General features: G+C 37.6%; 1 protein-coding gene across 4 annotated transcripts in view; it reads right to left on the reverse strand.

The window, feature by feature from the left end:
• Window positions 1-908: 908 nt before the first annotated feature.
• LOC132126908 (serine/threonine-protein kinase DCLK1-like) overlaps window positions 909-20,249 on the reverse strand; it is a 49,033-nt gene continuing 29,692 nt past the window's right edge. Inside the window, exons 1-12 of one of the 4 annotated variants that reach the window (XM_059538507.1) lie at window positions 15,359-15,500; window positions 14,493-14,587; window positions 8,137-8,221; window positions 7,573-7,748; window positions 7,368-7,487; window positions 6,405-6,551; window positions 5,313-5,446; window positions 5,057-5,134; window positions 4,655-4,751; window positions 3,636-3,716; window positions 3,376-3,489; window positions 909-2,113 (exon numbers count right to left, since the gene is read on the reverse strand). In XM_059538507.1, coding sequence (XP_059394490.1) covers window positions 1,829-2,113; window positions 3,376-3,489; window positions 3,636-3,716; window positions 4,655-4,751; window positions 5,057-5,134; window positions 5,313-5,446; window positions 6,405-6,551; window positions 7,368-7,487; window positions 7,573-7,748; window positions 8,137-8,221; window positions 14,493-14,587; window positions 15,359-15,494 — 1,548 coding nt within the window. In that variant the 5' untranslated portion in view covers window positions 15,495-15,500 and the 3' untranslated portion in view covers window positions 909-1,828. Of the gene's footprint in view, window positions 2,114-3,080; window positions 3,155-3,375; window positions 3,490-3,635; window positions 3,717-4,654; window positions 4,752-5,056; window positions 5,135-5,312; window positions 5,447-6,404; window positions 6,552-7,367; window positions 7,488-7,572; window positions 7,749-8,136; window positions 8,222-13,963; window positions 14,243-14,492; window positions 14,588-15,358; window positions 15,501-20,249 lie in introns of those variants that run through there. The other 3 variants (XM_059538506.1, XM_059538505.1, XM_059538508.1) reach the window with 3 other exon arrangements.

The following is a 20,249-nucleotide window of genomic DNA, read 5'->3' on the forward strand; positions in this document are numbered from 1 at the left end:
GCTCTGTGTAATGCATATTAAAGTTCATAAGTGCAGCGCTGCATTGTTTACACAGGAAAACATGAAAATGCTTTAGGCGCCACCTGCTGGCAGAGAGTAAATTTGCATCTCCTTCAGCTCATCTGCGGTTTCTGTTTCATGCAGATATTTTTTATGTATTGTTTCACAAAACTGGTCAAAACATTCTGTTTTGCATGCAGCATCTTTGTATGGATAATGATCAAAATGCATTGGTTGCGTCTAATTTTTAATGAAAAGAGCACAGACAAAGCCTTATTTTGTTTATATGAAGAGAGTTATTTTATTTGTGTTACTTATTTGATTTGGTGCTTATTCTACAATTTCTTAATTTTGTTAGTTGCATTTACATTATATTTAAATTGTGTAATTTGTAAATTTTTTATCTAAAGCGATTTACAAATGAGGATAATAGAATAAATCCAAACCAACAAAAGAGCAATAATATGCAAGTGCTATATTAGCATATTATTATAGTTAGGGCTGGGTGATAGTCATGCGCATCTTGGCAGTAAAACTGGTTCTGTAATCGGTAGTAAATCTCCATCACCTGCTGTTGTCAACTTGAAACAGCTCAAAATTCATTTTAAAAACGACTCGTTTTCATGACTCCGATTCGACTCTTTCTTTTGAAAGACAGCTACAGTACTTATACTGTACATGGCACACTTTTAGATTTAAACATTTGCAGGATGTTTTCATTTAGAGCTGTGATGCACTGCATGAAAGATAAAAATATATATATATATATACACACACACACACACATATAAACATATACAGTACATATATATGTACACCGTATAGTGTATTATATAATAAATGGAAATCAGATATAATTGTTGGCTTGTCTTTAGCTTGGCAGTCAGCATCAATAAGAAACAATAAAATGAGGTTATAATATATTTTTTATTAAGATAATGTCTCAAATTATAATGTAAGAGCCAGTCTGTATTCCATGCACTAATGAGAGAATACAATGACACAGTAAGCAGGGCTATGAGTTACTAGTACACCTCTTACTGCACTTCAGAAACACTCAATCCCAATCTGACCTCCTGACACTAACAGCAGCGCTTCTCATGACACAGAGGCACCACTGAATCAATGTCCTGCATTCATCAGACCGAACCGTTGGCATTTGTATTTCCAAGAGCTGACCCTGTATTAAGGAATGTTGCTTATGTCTTTCCCCCAATGCATTTGTGCTTATGTTCCATATACCTAAAAACTGCAAAAATGGTTAAATGTGACTTACATTGTCTAGTTAAGATAAAGAAATATATTGTCAATATCAAAATAATTGAAATTATATTATTTACACTGATTAGAAAAAAGGTCCCCATCTCGCATATGAACAAGTTCTGTGCAACCACAATAGAAAGAAAATCCACATAGGAGTTTATCTCTGAAGAGGTATCGGCAATTCAAATAATTTTGTGTCTACTTAGAAAGGTTTTTGTGAACAAAGTACTAATTACCAAGAATCAAGTTCGCTAAAAGTCCTTACAGTTTCCCTCTGAAACATATGAACAATACCGGACCCGTAAAAACATCAAATTTCTAAGGTGCTTCAACAGAAAAAGACATTTTTGAACTTGAATAAAAAAGAATGTGTATTTATTACATATAAATAAAAGGTATTATAATGACCATAAATAAACAAGAAACCCCCTTCTTGACGGTCATCATTTTCCCTGCACCTTTATGTGATCAGATTACAAAATGGTTCAGTTCATCACGTTCCGAATCCTCATAAACCCTTCTTCTCTTTTGGTGCCCTTTCCACTCGTCCCCTTCCCTTTCGATGCTAGAAAGGGGAGAAGAGGGAGCGAACAGTCTCCGTGGAGCAGGCGGAAAAGTCTTCAGACTCGGGCGTAGTGGTGGTGGCGGTGGTGGTAGAGGGACATGGAGTGGGGATGAGGGCTGGAGCGGGGAGTCCGCTGGGCGGCTGGGACAGGGGGTCGAGGTGTAGATTGGGAGTAAAGGCTGGGATGTGGAGGCTACAGGTCGGCTGGGTGGTCCAGGCAGCTGCGCTCACATTCTGGTGGCATCCTCGTCGGAGAATCTGCCTCTCCTTATCAAGAGCGGTGGTCTGATGTAAGAAGGGGGGATTTTAGTCATGTGACGGAACATGTGCATGAGAACAAAATAAAATACTCCAAATAAAGTCACTCCCAGAAGTCACCAAAATACAGTTTTGGGTGAACAATGCCTTTAATAAAAATTATTTCTTCATTATTTATTAAAATTATAAAATAAAAGTAATTTAATAGCAATTAAAATACATAAAAAATAATATTTAATAAAAAAAAAAAAGTTAACATGATAACAATAAATTAAATGTAAATACACTACAGTTCAAAAGTTTGGTGTCACTTGAGTTTTTTTAATGTTTTTGAAAAAAGTCATGCTCACCATGGCTGCTTTTGATTTATGAAATTAACAGTACTGCTATACTATGAAATTTAAAATAGGTATGTTATATTTTAATATATTTTAAAATGTACTTTTCAGCATTAATAATAATTAATAATGTTAAAAAATACAGTTGCTTAATTTATTTGTTATTATTTTAAATCCAGGATTCATTTTTTCAGTATTCATTTGCATCTTTGAGAAAAATAACAAAAATAAAGAATTCTCTCCCAAAAAATTTATTTACTGACTCCAAACTTGTCATTTATAGTGTATATTTAATACAAATAGATACATTTAGTAAGTTTCTTTATTAAAAGTGAGTTTCTATTAAACAAACAATCATTGGGGACAACAGTGGGACTGACTGCTGAGCATTTTATTTCTGTACAAGGTTGAAGCTCACGAGAAGCGGGTTAGAAGCAGGACAGTGACACAAGCATCACACTGAGGGAAAAGCACATCGAATATGCAAGTTGCCATGATGTTGAAGCAAATCATGCACATCCTCTCCACCTGAAAACTTTCACACACATGAATGACCACAGCAGCAGTTTTGGATCATGATATAAGCAGGTATTAGTGCCCAGACTGGGGTTCAACAAGACAGGGGCTGGCGTGCTTCAGTGGACACATGGCGTTACCTTATCCAAAACATGCCCGGGTTCTGATAGAAATCCAGCGACCCTGATCTCTGGATGGAAAAGTCATGGTCGAGCTAAGCGAAGAGAAATCAGTGGAGCTCAGTGCACAATGCTCAGAAATCATCAGCTGTTAGTAAAGAAAATCATTTCAAAGTATTATAATGTCTGAATTCTTTGGCCTCCCATAAAAGCTGTCCATCACTTCATGGTGTCTGCTACTCCGCTCACTGGCTCTTTAATGTTTATTTGGCATCTGGTTCTTAACTTCAGGCTTGGACAGTTAGTGTGGGCTTACCGTCATCACAGACACTCCCGGGGTGTTGTTGCTGGGCTTGGGCCCAGTGTTAAAGTGCTTCTTGATCTTTCCTGCCACCGACAGCTGATGCTCGTTTTCTGACAGACCGTCATTCTGAAACAGCCATTGAAATGAAGCCAATCAGTTACTACAGTTATGAAACAAGAGGACAAATAGTATTAAGACTGTGTCAATCCTATAATTTAGCCATAAAGATTCATACACAGTATATTGTAATGGATTCAGGTTGAATTACTCACAGTGACCCAGGGATGTTCCAGCACCTGCAGCGCTGTGTATCTCTGATCCACTTCCACCTGCAGCATAGACACTATCAGCTCCTGAGGACACCGACGGGACAGAGAGAGTTAGTGCCAATCATGACCTTGAATTGGTGAACACAATGACTCACAGTAAACAAAAAGTAAAAACTAAATACTACTTATAAAAATGATTACCTTATAATAATAATAGTATGTAGGCTTTTTAAAACCAAAACTCAATTTGATTTTAAAGACTCTAAATTTCATAATTTGTCTATGATACGTTATTTTCTGGTCAGAAAAGAATGTATCACTGTAGACAAATTTTTAAATGATCATTAGTAGTACGATCATATTATTTTGATTTTAAAAAGCACTTTTTTTGCTTAAAAAATGCATTTATTAGTATAAAAAAAATTCTTTTGAAAACTTATTATTTAGTATCATATTATTTTGCTTTAAAAACATATTTAGAATATGATTTTGATAATAAAAAGCCTGACTGTAACTTATCAAGCTATTTTGCTTTAAAAAAAATATTATTCAATTTCATAATTCCTGATATTCTTTTAAACACACCACAAAGTATTTATCATATTTTGCTTTTAAAAAACCCACGTGAGATTTATTATCATATAATTAAAAATTTAAAACAACACATATGTGTTATCATATTATTATTATTTTATTTTTATTAGACAGAGGGTATTGGGTGGAGAGAGGGGTGCGGGATCAGCAAAGGACCATGATCTGAACTCAGGTCGCCTGAGCACAGTTGTGCTATATGTCAGCACACTAACCACTAGGCTATTGGTACCAACTGAAATATTTTTTTTTATTTAAAACTATTATTATATTTTATCACTCACACACACACACACACACACACACACACACACACACACAAACACACACACACACACACACACACACACATATATATTTATATATATGACATTATTATCGTTTTTATTATCTCACATATTTGTTTATTAATCCACACATGTTTCACTCACTTTGGCTGAGTCTGATACATTGTCCCAATACGGAAGAGGGAATTCTAACTGTCCCAACAGTATCTGGTCAAACAGCGCTTCTTGATCATCAGTGCTCCTGAAATGAAGAGTGCAACTTCAGATATGCATCAACAGGGGGAGCTCGTTCCTTTGCGATCATTGATTGTACAACAAATAGCCACAGGGTGGCGCAGTAACATCTTACATAACCTTACAGCTTTGATTACATTACACAAATACACAGCTAAAATGTATTTAAGAATGAATCTTTGACATGTGTACAATGTTTCTACTGGATAAATTCATTCTGATGGTAATTACAGGATTTTTAGAACTACTTTGAAAAGCAATATGCAAAAAGCTAAAAAAAAATCATCTCACATAAGCCATATTTTGTCTTACCCACGAAATGGAGGAAAGCCACAGAGTAGAATATATGTGATGACCCCAGCGGCCCAAATATCTACCTTAAGGCCATACCTAACAACAAACAAAAGGTTTTAGTATTATTGGTCTTATTAGATGTTATCTTTAAACTCATTGATTTAAAATGATCATAACAAATCCTAGCGCTATCCTTAACATCACACTAAGTCCATGGAAAAACAAATCACACATTCAATGATCCAGATTTGTGCAAATGTGTTCAAATATTCACCCGGTCTCTGCGATAATCTCTGGTGCTACATAAGTGGGTGTTCCACAGACAGTGTAGAGAGGTCCGTCCACCACGGTGGCCAAGCCAAAGTCGCCCAGCTTCAGGGATGTGCTTCCATCTTGATGCTCATACACCTGTGAACCAAAGCCAAGAACAATATTAGACCAAAAACAACCTATTCTCTTCAAAGCAATCTATGAAAATGACATATCCAGCTCTCAATTCCCAAGGTGAACATGATCCGATCAGTGTCACAAATATGCACTGGCTGCAAATAAACAGATATTTGTGCATTTAATGTCTTTAACCTAAAATCCAATGATGCTAAAAAGAAACAGGAGCATAAGCTTGGCTGGCTTTGTGGTTGGCATTATTTAATATGTAAAGTGATGCGTTTTGAAAAAGCCTGCACTGCAAGGTGCATTTGACATGCATGCTTCCAGCCACAAGCGATTATCTTTTACATGCAGAAAGCAAGCAAGCGCATGTGTGAGACAGGCACGGTTTTTTCTAGCTCACTGGAATGCGTTTGAGAAACAGATGGTTTTATTCACTGTTAGCAGGTCACATTTTCAATTATAAGATCTGCAGCATTTCTAGACTAATCCCCAAGCTCATAAACAGGGTTTCATAAACAACACTTCCGTCTTGAATCAGCAGAGGAAGGGCCATTGATTCATAAATGATGTCTGGTAAAAGGTTGATACGAGACCAGCCTTGGAGAACAGTACAGTCTGTGAACTGTCAATGTGTGAGTCACATCTCAGTTCTTCCGCCGCTGAAGTGATATCACACATATACAGTCAATCAGTAGGTGGCTGGTCTAGACTCAGTCAAAGAGCTTGCAGCAATCATCTCTCTTTCTCCAAACACACTTAAGTAGTTCCAGCCCACAAGACCTATGAGTTTCATCTGTTCCTTTCTTCAGCACGTACAGTACACACAGGAACACATGGTTTGTGGAGGCTGGTGATCAAACAGCGCCACTTTAGGATGTGATAACTATCGCGCTTGTACCTGTGACATGTGTCAGACATGTCAGGATGACTTGCATTTTGGAAAGGAAGGAAGGATGGTGTGTTGATAGCTTACCAAAAGGTTCTCTGGCTTGATGTCCCTGTGGACGATGTTAAGGCTGTGTAAGTACTTGATAGCATTGGCCAGGTTGTACAGCATGCCACTGGCATCCCGTTCAGTGTATCTGTTTGTGGAGGTAATGGCATCAAAAAGATCTCCTCCCTAAAAACAAGAACAAACATGCAAATTAAAAAAAAAAAAAAAAAAATATATATATATATATATATATATATAGGACAGATTCAAAATAAGAAACTAATTAAATACTACTATAGTACAGGTCTATTTAACAGTAGTATTGGAGTAAGAAATGTAATTATTGTCTTCAATATATAAATTAAATAGAATTAAAATATTTTTAAATCTACTAAAGTTGTTCAGCCAAGCACTAATGGGTATTCTTGTTTCTGTTGTTGTTTAACAAAAGTTATATTAGGCAGCTGTCACTTTATGACCTAATGCATGAATCCAATATACTGACTACGTTTACATGAACATCAGTAATCTAATTATTTACCTTATTTTTAATAAGACAATATTATTTCTGCCCAGCTTTAGTCTGAGGTATTTTTGACGTCTACTGCTAGGTGTGTGAATGAAATGGTTACATTGTTGCATTTCGCATCCAAGCTAGGTGGTATTTGCCTTAACTCAAACTGATTAACATCAGAAGAGTTTTCTTGAGGTCATGTTGTTTATACAAAGCAGGCAGAAAGTTCATGGTGGCCTGGTTTGCTGTTCACATGGCAGAAATCCCCTCAAAGAGTCGAGTAAGTGGAACAGCAGCTTAAAATAACGTTCAGTTTAACAGAGCCAGCATGAGGACCCATCAATAGCTAGAATTCATCCGGATCTCCACAAGATGTATAAACCAGCTGTGACTGGATTTTTGTGGATCTTTCTGTCTATTGATCTATATTTGTTTTCACCTTAGGTTTGAACAGGTGCATTAAAATGACAGATTGCTGTAGTACACACCTTAACAAGCTCCATGACCAGGTAGAGTTCACTGTAAGTGTCCATTTCCTCAATCAGCAACACGATGTTTGGGTGTTTCACTCTTCTGAGGATAGCCACCTCATTCTGGATCATATGCTCCTGTGCAGGAGAAATATATATATTGTACAAAATTGCCATAAAAATAAAAGCATTTTATTGACGAATCATAAAGCTTCCTTTTCACCTTTCCTTTGCATTTGCCTTTGTTGATGATCTTCAGAGCGTACGCCCTGCCAGTCGAGTGCTCTACACACTCATGGACTACCGCAAAGTTCCCGTCTCCGATCATTCGGCCCACTTTGTACCGATCCGAAATGGAGCTTGGGACTGTTGGTATCGGCGTCTCCTCCAAGGGCTCGGCTGCAGACGGTAAGGAAGAAAATTAGAGCAAGACTGAGTGGGCCTCATTCAGAATCTGTTTTCATGACTGAAATCTCTGTAGGCAGTGGAGAAATTCGATTCGCAACCAACAATCCTATTCTGAGAATCTCTTTGGATGCAGCTCAGAAAACAAGACGATAACCCTGCATTCAGTTCACACCTCATGGATTCTTTCATTAGTGCATTACAGTCAGCTACAGCGTGTACAATGAAGTGGAACTGATTGTATAATGAACATCTGCGCAAAGCCTTCAAATGAAGCTGTTGTTGTTGACCTCCACTGCATAATTATAGTGAACTATAATAGTATATGAATAATACAAAAATAAGACTGTCTAAACTAGCCTAAAGTGTTCGACTTTCTTACCATCACTTACGGGCGCTTCCTCCTCCTCCATACTGCAAACTTTGGTAGAGGCCACAGACAGAGAGGAACCGCTGTGCTGGGATCCCTGTGAGGAAAAAAAATCCAATTAAACCAGAAACTGACTACATAGAAGCACATGGCCAGTGTGTATGAGAAATACATCTCCAAAAACCACCGACAACCAACCACCTAACATCAAATATATGGACACAGTGAAGTAGCTCACTGGAGTATTCCGTCTTTCTTCCTGTGCTGGATATCCTCAAGCTGCCCTGTGTTACTATTCCCATCAGGACTGTCGGCACGCTCGGGACACAATCCTCATTCTCACTTTTAAACACAGCACAGTGTTAAGATAAAACCAGTTATTGGTGTTTCTCTGCTGGTTGCCATGGCAGCAGCAAGTGTGAGCGAAGTTACTGGCTGGGTTGTAAATTGGTTTTCGCTCCTGGTTGCCGGCAGTCAGAGTGCAGGGACCTTTTCAGGTTCACGCGGAGAGTAATTGGAATGATGTCTCTGGGAGCACTGCGCACTCCTGGAGCTCAAATGGATTTGGTTGGACGGTAGTGGCGTGCGACGACGGCCCCGGACGCACCTCAGAAGGGCTGCTAATGGCAAGAACGAAGTGCAAATCTACAGAGACGAAACAGTGGAGGGGTCCCGGGGGGTCAGCACACCTACACTCACTGTCTGATAATGGCAGTTTGAGTGGATGCATATGAGACGGCCAAGGTAGGGTCGTTTAAGTGTCATCAAACAGTTTTGACTTGAGTGTGTGTGTGTGTGTGTGTGTTTCTGCATCCTTTTTCTATTTCATTCAGATCACAGTTTGTCCTGGCGCTATCAAAACTCTTGTTACCATGGAAACTGTTGGAGTGTACTAATAATATTTTCGCTCTGTGAGACAAGAAGCAGCCAGAGACAAGCCCATATAAGGCATCTTCCTGTTTCCTGGCAAAATGCTAGGTCAAATCACTCCAAACAGGCTGGATTTCTGTGCTTTTTTTTAGGACCGGAAAGAAACAATTAACCATGCAGTAAGTATTTGCCTCTCCACTGATCAGTCATGTTAAATCCATGTGTTCACATGCAAATGTAAGTACTGTTGCATAACAGTCATGTCAATTATGATGCTGATCCCTGATTACCTCAGTGATCCCTAATGTAGTGTCACAGAACACTATCAAATCATCCTTTAAAAATAAAACAATTAGCAGGCTCAGTATCAATAACAATGCATCATTATTGCATTTTAAGGTCACTCTTGTCATTTTGTTGCACACTAATTGCATAATGGCTCGAATGACTGATTTGATGCCTGGGTTGATTTTGTTTTGTGGCGATGTGGATGCCGTGGGGAAATTGAATCCAGTGGCCAGACAGGATCCAGCTGTTCTCATCAGGATCGCTGCTACTCTTTTTGGGAATAGCTGTAGAGATGCTAGACCTCTTAGCTGCAACTCCTTTAAGACCAATGTGAGAAAATCTCACAAGAGTCACTTATAATCACAATAATCTAATTACATGACCGGCTGCATTTTAAATGGCCGTCATTAATACTAACGCAAAAAAAAAAAAAATTCTGGGACAAATAAAATGTGATTTAAGGAGCTCTGAGCCAAATTATCCCATATAAAAAGAAGAGGACCCAAAATATTAGTAAAGGACACCCAGTTGAGTTTGTACTAGATAAAGAGACTTACTGTTTAATGCATTTAGCATCTTCAATCATACATACATGATGGAAAAGTTTCATGAAATGCTTTGTGGCAAACAGACAATGCATTAGACATTGTTTCTACACATAAAAACAACTGAAAATGAGAGAATGTGATACAAAACTAATGCAAAAACAAAGAAAACTACATGACTAACAATGGCTTCGAAGCAAAGATATACAGGATAATATAACTCAGAAGAGTCCTAAAAAAAAAAGGTGAAGACTGCAAAACAGTGAAAACAATGAAACACAAGAGGACTGAAAACTACTGTGAAGACAGAGAAAGAGAAGTGGTGATCTTTACATGGGATCATACAATATGCATGGTGTCTATTTTTTGAATGAAGATGAAGTGAGCAGTTAAAGAAATTGCTCACTCAAAAATTAAAAAACTCCATGCAAGCACATTTTACAAAATAGCTCTTTTTCTGTTTCACAAAAGAATAGGTTTGGAATGACATGAGTGTGAGTAGATGATGACAATTTTCATTTTTGGGGAACGTCATTATTTTGCTTATGTACAATAAACAGAAACACAAGTACATTCGAAAATCCAACTTCTTTTAAAACATCCATGTGAATTGATATCATACTTGGAAGACGCAACCATTAATTTTTAAATGAAGGTTCATGGAATGAATGAAAACACACATAACATGCACACAAACACAATGGCAATTAAACATTGGAAAATAAAAAAATACAAGTGTGAAAACGCCAAAGGAAAATGTGAAGAGCATGCAACCCAACAGACAGTTTGAGGGACATCATTTAATGGAGATGATGAAGAATGTGTTTTTATGCAATTGAAATTAAACTGAACAAATCCACAGAATACAGCTAAAACTCAGGAATTGAACAGGTGCATTTTCAATTCAATCCTTAACAGCACTCAACTCTTTTAGAGGCAGGTGTGATGCTGAGCTTAATGTCCTCACTTTTCATGTTACGCAACACACAAAGCACTCATACTACCTACTAGTTAAATGTCATTTAATCTCACAACTATGATGATACGATTTAAACTGTAACCTCATTTACCTCGATTCATCCTCGTATAAAATAGATTGAGGTGGATTAGCAGACTTGGAAACAACATCCCTATTTTATATTTTTTGACATGGATTAAAAATTTATTTGTCGCCATAGCATCAAATGCATATGTGTTCCATATTTTTCCCCACAGGAACTGAGATCTTGTGAAAAGAAAGAGAAATGATGGAGGGGATATGCCTGAGGACACACACACACACACGTAGACATTCTCAGTATAGATCCAGCACTCTTGTGTAGCTCGTTTCTAAAAGTGGGTCATGTGTTGAATGTAATCCACAGCCCGGGCTTGAGTGGTAAAGCTAATTAATAATAAATCAGTAGTAATGATCAGTGTTTAATTCATTCATGTGGAAGGCATGAGGTCATTTAAAACTGGAGTATAAACTATCAGAGATGGTGTATATATATATATATATATATATATATATATATATATATATATATATTACAGCAGTGCTAGCGGAGTACTGCTGTAATGACACACATTATCAATGTATTAGTGCACACTGCAAACTAATTGAATAAGCAAGCCACAATAACAACATTAAGTGACTCATATAGATTCATAATCTAGATAAGGAAGTGCTTGCTTGTTTGGAAGCATTTGGAGAGAACATTCAGTTCTTTTGCATTTGTATCGTATTTATGTAAATGTTTTTTTCTCCTTCCTTCATTCACAGAACTCCACTGGGGAGTTTTCAAAGCCTGACCCACTTATGCAGGAGATGGTTGTATAGACGCTGAGATGCGTCGCTGCTTTGGGAAGATCTGACTGTCCCAAATTGTCATTCTGCAACAGCAATAAGCTGAGAGCAAAGCCATCTGACATAATCAAACCGCAGAGAGATCATCCAGCTTCAAGAGCTCAGGCTGCAGTAAGGGATAAGATAAAGAATGACGAGAATCTAAGAGTCTTTGCTAGTGGGTGGAGGGCGAACACAAAGTGCTCTGCGCCCCTGTCTCTCAGTCAGCACGTCGACCGAATCGCATTTAGAATCATTAAAACTCAGACTCTTCCTCAAGAAGACGTTTAGCCACTTCCAATGCAATCTGGAACAATTTAGAATATAAAAAGTTGAACATGTCTGTACTTTCTTTTTAGAGGTGCAGTCAATTACTTTTTGATTTTAACGTCATATAAAAGATAAAAATAATTTCAGTTGCAATGCTATTGAAGAAATGCAATATTTGCAGTCAACCATTAATTTAGTCAACCATTAACCAAGAAAAAAAATGCTAGTCATGTGATCTTTACATGGTGGCCCCCATATGGCAAACCAGAAACCAGTCTTTCACTATGAACTGGTTTGAGGTCAGTAAAGCTCCGGTTGGGTAGTGGCCAACAGTTTCTGATTAATCTATTTTGGGTCAATATCAGCACGTGATTTCGCTGGCTGTAGAACAGCACTTTAACTGCCTGCAGCTGGATTTGATGTGTCCCAAAAGCTCAATATTTGTATCATTTGGAATGGAGTGCCGTATCCTCAGTGATTGAATGCTCTGGTGCATTTTAGTCATGGAGAACTAAGAAAGAGTAATAGACAGACACTCAGAAAGACTGGAAGACAGGGAGACCCTTGACTCTTGAGAGAGAGAGAGAAGCAAGAGTAATCTTAAGGCTCATATTATGAGAGAAACTCTGGACAGGGAAGAAGTTTAAACCTCTTTGCGTTAGTCTATCAACTGCAGGATTAGTGATAGTTTGACCTGGTCAAAAGCGTACAAACTCCACCCAATCGTACTCAAACTTTCCTCAGAAATCAAATAGTAATGTATTTCTTGGGGGGGGCAGGGGGGTGGGGGTGAATAAAAAAACACTTCCTGGTGAATTGCATGCTCCTTCAACAGCATGTATCATGCCATTTCTCTTTCTCAATGCTGTCTCATTCAGGGTCCAAAATTAGCACTGGCCAAGCACCAATTGTGAATAAATATTGGTTTTGGTTGGTAAATAAAAAACATAATTTGCTCATTGGCAGGTAATATTATAAGAAACTGCAGTATTAGGACATGACTTATATGTATAGTGATACCCTCACTGATGTAAGTGATGTGAGCGAATCAATTTAAACATATGAAAAAAGTGCATGTCTCCAGATGACTTCAGTGAAAAACCTTGGAAAAATATAGGAGACTTCAGAACTCAATGTGGTGACACTTGAGAGGAATATTTCTTGCATTACATCATTATATATGTACGGAGCCCCGCACATGACACGCAGGAAAAAATATAAGGCTAAGTAACGCAATAGTAAATCGAGGGAACGCAATAGTAATCGTGTGCACCTTTTAATAAATTGAGGGAACGAATTAGTAAATTGTGCGCACAATTTATTTATTTTTTCTTGCATGTCATGTGCGGGGCTCCGTATATATGTATATATATATATATACAGTACAGACCAAAAGTTTGGACACACCTTCTCATTCAAAGAGTTTTCTTTATTTTCATGACTATGAAAATTGTAGAGTCACACTGAAGGCATCAAGGGCTATTTGACCAAGAAGGAGAGTGATGGGGTGCTGCGCCAGATGACCTGGCCTCCACAGTCACCGGACCTGAACCCAAACGAGATGGTTTAGGGGTGAGCTGGACCGCAGACAGAAGGCAAAAGGGCCAACAAGTGCTAAGCATCTCTCGGGGAACTCCTTCAAGACTGTTGGAAGACCATTTCAGGTGACTACCTCTTGAAGCTCATCAAGAGAATGCCAAGAGTGTGCAAAGCAGTAATCAAAGCAAAAGGTGGCTACTTTGAAGAACCTAGAATATGACATATTTTCAGTTGTTTCACAATTTTTGGTTATGTATATAATTCCACATGTGTTAATTCATAGTTTTGATGCCTTCAGTGTGAATCTACAATTTTCATAGTCATGAAAATAAAGAAAACTCTTTGAATGAGAAGGTGTGTCCAAACTTTTGGTCTGTACTGTATATAACAAAAAAATTTAGCTGCCATGGAAAATATATCACCTTAAATATAATGCTGCAAGTTACATAACTTGCAAATCATGAAAAATACAGCTTTATGTCAGGTATAAAAAAATGTTTTTATTTTCTCAAATTATCGCCATTGGCAGAATAATGGCAAAAGTTAATTCTGGACCCTGATTTTATGTAACTGCTTGATTGCGGCTCTACTAAAAGCAGAAGTCATATTCCATGGCTGACACTAGTACATTTTCACGCTTAACTCTGATGACAAAATGTGAGAGACCAAAAGTTTCCAAATGTAGCGGCCCAGACTAAGGATTGACTGTGGATCTTAGTGCCACTTTGAAGAAGTGGGGAAGTTAAGCTGTGCTGTCAGTGATGGCCTTGTCCATTTCCTGAGAACATAGAAGGAGCGCGTTATATAGAGCCCGAGATGGAGAAGGATCTGGACACTCAAATCACACGATATACTGGATAAACACTACATAAAGGACACTATTTGGCACAACAGAATTGGATTTAGATCATACATGTTATTAAATGAACCAGGTGGACAGGTATCTGAGGTTTATGTTGAGGCAGGTGTATGAGCTAGTGTATAAACTGTGTTTGTATTAGGTGATTGTAGAGAGAATGTTGACTTACCCTGTGTTTCTTCAAGCTCCCGGGGCTGGTGGGAGATGGACTGGGCGATTTTGCAGAATGGGGTGTGGACAGCTGACTGGCCGAGGTCCCATTCACTACAAAGAAAAGTGGAAAAACATCTGAGTTCACACAAAAGTGTACATAGTTTGTGAATGAAGCTCAGCAAATATTTCAAGAGCCCCCAGGAGGCTGCCGGTGCTCTTATATTCAAAGAGCGAGCTTTTCTAAAGCCTGTCTGTGAGTAAAAAGGGAAGAAATCACCCACACAGCTGCTCCTGCTTCCCACACTCGCATCCCTAAACAAATCCTCCTCAGATAGCCTAGAGCGCCACACACCCAGTGGCACAAATCCTTCCATTTCTACAACCTTTCTACAATCTTCCAAGGCCCATCAGTCATGGTAGAACTGCACTACACACAACTGAGAAGATCCGAAACTCTCTGTCAACCCCAGGCTGATTCACATTCACAGCCGACTGCCTCTATTTGCTGATACAGATTAGGAATTATCCCTTGACTGTTTTACACTTTCTCATATATTACCAGGATACACAAAAGTGAAACATCGATCGCCAAAGCAGTGATTTATACAGAACATCAAAATTTAAATAAGCAAAAATAAGTTTTATTTTATTAACTGCACCATCAAAGTTTGCAGTGAAGTTATAACAGGAATAAACCAATGTGTTTTATGACTGCATTGAATTTGTGTACATAATAGGCTACATAAAACTATTCGAAATTAAATATGAACTAGGCCAAAATAATTATGTCAAAAGCCACTGTAAAAAATGCATAAGATGACGAGGGATGACAGAAACGCTTGCCATGTATCCGCAACAGAGCAGTGAATCCGCCTCTCCTACCTTCGTATTGCAGCATCTTGAAACACAGTGCTATTCCAGGTGGCAGAAAGCAGCAGCACTCGCTGAGAGCGGATTCCAATGAATGGAGCAGCGGAGAGCAGAGCGGAGTACAGAGCATGAGCCGCTGCTCGCTCATTGGCTCGCCGTCTGCCTGCGTAGATGTGACGCGCGGCCGGCCGGGGCTGTATGCTAGTGGGAGGCGCAGAGGGCTGAGGTAATGGTGGAACCGCGCCGAATCCTCCCACCGACACAGACCTTTAATGGCACTCGAACCACGGCCAGATACAAACATAAACACTACCGTATTTTAACATGAGACAGTGATTTCTAAGGTCTCGTGAAAAATATATTAAATGACCAAATGTCTAATATTAGTACGTGATCTCTAGCGTTATTTATTCTCAGGTATTTATTTATTAATTCATAAAGTTATGCTATTGTATTATTTGTTCGGGTATTTATTTATTTTTTTAGTTATTCATTCATTTATCTGGTGGTTTCAGAATACCACTTGCTTGCAAGTGAACAGTTTTAAAAGCCTATAAAAAGCGCTTCTCTATAAAAGCATTTTGTCAACATGCCCCTGTGTGATCTTTGCGGTGTTTACAGGAAACAGACAAAGATCAATTATAGCTTTTTAGATGTCAGTACTTTCAGAGTTCAGTTTATTATTAACGTGATTAAATTTAAATCTAGCTCCCAGCCAGTAATAATAATAAAGCTAAGTTCAGTTTGGGAGTTTTTGGGTTCACTAAGTTACCTTTGAAATTCTGTGAGTGAGTGTGTTTGTGAGTGTTTACAGTTACAGTGTTTACAGGTTTTGCTCATAGACTGTATAAAAAGGTTTTGTTACATTTTTGAGTTCAAAATCTTGAACTTTTTCCTCATATAGCAAAACATGTCTAAAATGACATGCTAAGATGTTTGTAAGGTTTGTAAGAGGGCAAAATTCTCAGCACCATAAGAAAGCCATTTAATGTGCAGCATATTCACTAATGTGTGTGTGTGTGTGTGTGTGTGTGTGTGTGTGTGTGTGTGTGTGTGTGTGTCAGACTTGGGGGATGAAGTACACTCATTAGCACCATCTGTGGTGCTTCATTAATTTGATGTGAGTGATACTTCACAGACAAATCACTGTATTATTTTGGGGTAAGTTCTCCAACATGTTCTCAAAGTTCTCTGTCAGAAACTGCATCAAGCTGAGCCACCCCCTCAGACAAGCATCCAAATATCCTTAAACCCTTTCGGGGAGATTACAGAACATCTAAACCAAAGATACAGAATAGGCTTTTCAAAACTGGACTGGGAGCAGCATCAGAAATTAACTTTTCCATTAAGGGGCAATATTTGCCTCGTGGTTTTGAGGGGCATTTTTATCTTTGTGAGAACAATTTTTATAATTGCTTTTTAAAATGTATCTGTCATGTCAACTGTAAAATACTTCAATTTAACCAGTTACTCCAATTTATGACAAACATTTTAAACTGTTACCAATCAAAATTTGTTTTAGCATCAACAAAAGCAATCTTTACATTTCAAAGGTGGAACATAAGATGCATCTGACATGGCATTGATGGTTTTTCACACAGTTTAATACTGCTCATGTACAGTACATTTATACAAAAACTACATAATTTAAAAAGCCTATAAATTACAAAAAAAGGGCCCCATGAGAGGGTGACACAGCAATATTATGATTAAATGTTTTTTTTTTTGGCAGGGGAAAAACATTTTATATTCCATTAACAAAACAACCGATCATGAATTTGTTTATTGCTTTTAACAAATTGGAAATTGAAGACTTCACATTAGTTATTTCAATAGCATGAAAAACAAAACCGTTTTTCAAAGCAAGAAAAAGATCAATGAAGCAGTCCAAGACTTCAGTCTAATTAAGTTAAGCACTTTCATAAGAACTCCTGAGCAAATCTACTGTAAACTTTATTCTGTAATCGACACTTTCCATTCATTTCCCATTTGACAAATTGTGACAGTCAATACAGATCTAGCTTAATTCTGCAGGGGCATTTTTTGCCCCCTTATCTTGAATTTGGGGGGCATTTTTGTTTTAAATTTTGACCCTGTTTGGAACCAAGTATAAGTTTTAATATTCCTCATATTAATCTCAGATTGAATAATAACAGATGATTTTGTGACAAGCATAAGAAGGTTTGACAGCTCAAACATAAATCTGTTTTCACTGCTGCTGGCCTAGTTGAACCTAACCTTAGGTTTAATCTATTCCCCATTTCCTTCACAAATACACAAACATAAACGACTGCAGCTATAGAGTATGTTTACAGCACTGCAGGAGACTGCTGGGAGAATGGCCATATTTTATTTATGGGATATGAACTCAGGATGGTTTATAACACAAACATAAATTCAGACACTAAAAAGAGAGAAATGACTCTGAGTTTGCTCTTGTGTAACATGCTCAGCTGTGGGAGGATGGATCCAGTGATGTGACCTCTCTCATCTCTCCTCCTCTCTCTATCTCTGCTGTTTACTTCTCTCTTTTTCGCACCAGGTGCAGTTTGGTCCACTGTTTGCATCTGAACCTTATTCCTTAATTTAAAATGAGGATATGATTCAAAAGGGACTGTGGAAGAGGCACAGTGTCCTCCCCTGATATACCCGTGTCCTGATCTAACACTCCCACTAAAGCTGAGCAGAAATCTGTGTGAATATGAATGATGATCCGTCACATTTAGGGCTGTTAATCGATCATAGTTTTTATAAATTAAATTCATTACATTTATCAATATTTGCATAAAAAACGTCCCTTAAAGAAAATCCAAAGAAGAGAAATTCAATGAATATAAATTACCAAAAAAATGGCTTTTTAAAGGAATAGTTCACTCAAAAAAAGTTGCTGACAATTTGCTCACCCTCAGGATGAGTTTCTTTCGCAATGCCATCAATTATCACATTGCAAAGCAGAAAGCTGCATGTTTGCAATAAACAAATCCATCAAGACATTTTTTACTTCAAATGAGTCCTCTATCCATAATATCGCTTTCTCCAGTTAAAAAGTCATCTCCTCTTCAGGAGTGAAATAGGCACAGATCAAGCACCATTTACAAGCAAATTTAGTCTAAACAGTTCCAAACAAATATGTTGGTGAATTTTGATGTGAGAGGATGGATGAACTCTTTCACTGGATGAAGCATTATCATGGATTATGGACTCATATTTTGGCAAGAAGAAATGGTTTAAAATAAAATTGCCTTGATGGATTTGTTTCCCACAGATAAGCAGATGTTCACATAACAAAAATTTAATTGATGGACTGGAGTTATGTGGATTACTTGTGGATTATTGTGATGTTTTTATCAGCAGTTTGGACTCTCACTGTGACGGCACCCATTCACTGCAGAGGATCCACTTATGAGCTATATAATGCTACATTTTTATATATAATGCAACACCTCTGTTGTGGTGAAGAAACAAACCCATCTATAATCTTCCATGGGCTGAGAGGAGTGTTAATGAAGTAAATGAAGTAAATCTTCAATTTTGTGTGAATTATCCCTAAGTCAATATATCAATTATAAAATGTTCAAATAATGAGAAATGATAGTAGAGACATATAAAAAAATAAAATAAAGCTGAAATTACAGGACATTATATTCTAAAGTATATACAGGGCATGGCATAAAGACTGAGACTTCATATGTTTACACACAAATTACGTAATACACTATATATAAATATACTTCTGCATTATTAAAATATATGAAGCATCCAAATAGTGATTGTGCCTGTCCTCTGGGGTGCTTAGAGCTCCATTCTGGGAACAGAGCATCCTGCTCTGAGTACATTCAAGCAAGCACATCAGTCTCACAAGTGGATATCATTTTTAATGGAATTTCTATTTACGGTGCATCTGCGTGATATGCACGACAGGGTTTCAGAGAGAAGCCAGACAGAGTGGACCAGGAACAAGAATTTTACCCGTCTCTGTGCGATAAGAGCTATGAAAAATTCCATCACTGACAAATAAACACGACTTTTCATATTGTTTTTATTGCAAAGAGTAATACACACAGGTACAGTAGCTGAAAATTATTTTTATGTTACGGCCAATATTACACATCTAAACTGTTTAGATTTTTTTTTTTAAATAGCATTCCCATTGTGGGCTCCAATCTACAATTTACATGCTTTTCGTGAAATCCGAGTTCACATTATATACTCTTAAAAGTAAAGGTTCTTTATTGGAATTGATCCATAAAGAACCTTTAACATCCATGAAATATCCCATTGTTCAAAAGGTTGTTTAGAATGCCGCTGATAAATTGTGCATATAGACCATGCATTCTCGTCTTGCATATTAGGTCTAAACACCTTTCACATTTCATAAAGAAATATTTTTAAATAATACAATATTCACTGAGGGAAAAAAAAAATGTGACGGGGGACTTTATTTTATCCAGTAGGAATTGACAGTATTGGAAATGTGGGTGTTGTAACCCCATAAAATTGTTAACATTGACATTAAGCAGCATTTAGTTTGAGTAATAACTACTGTGACTAAAAACTATCATTACTGACAACAGTAGCCAGGAAATCTTCCTGTAGTAGTGCATGGTAGTAACACCAAGATCCCAGGGAATGCATTAACTGATAAAATGCATGAAATGCAGAATGCAATACAAGTCACTTTGGATTAAAAAAATGCCAAAAGTATAGAACAGTTGTTAAACACAACTGACACGTTCAAGGCCCCAAAAGGACATCGTCTTAATAGTCCATGTGACATCAATGGTTCAACCTTTATTTTATGAAGCTATGAGAATACTGTGTGTATGCAAAGAAAACAACTTTTTCTTCTCTTCTGTGTCAGTCTTCCCTGCTCGTAACATTACGGTTGGACAACCATTTTATC

The sequence above is a fragment of the Carassius carassius genome, chromosome 45 (assembly GCF_963082965.1).
Source record: "Carassius carassius chromosome 45, fCarCar2.1, whole genome shotgun sequence".
Lineage (NCBI taxonomy): Eukaryota > Metazoa > Chordata > Actinopteri > Cypriniformes > Cyprinidae > Carassius > Carassius carassius.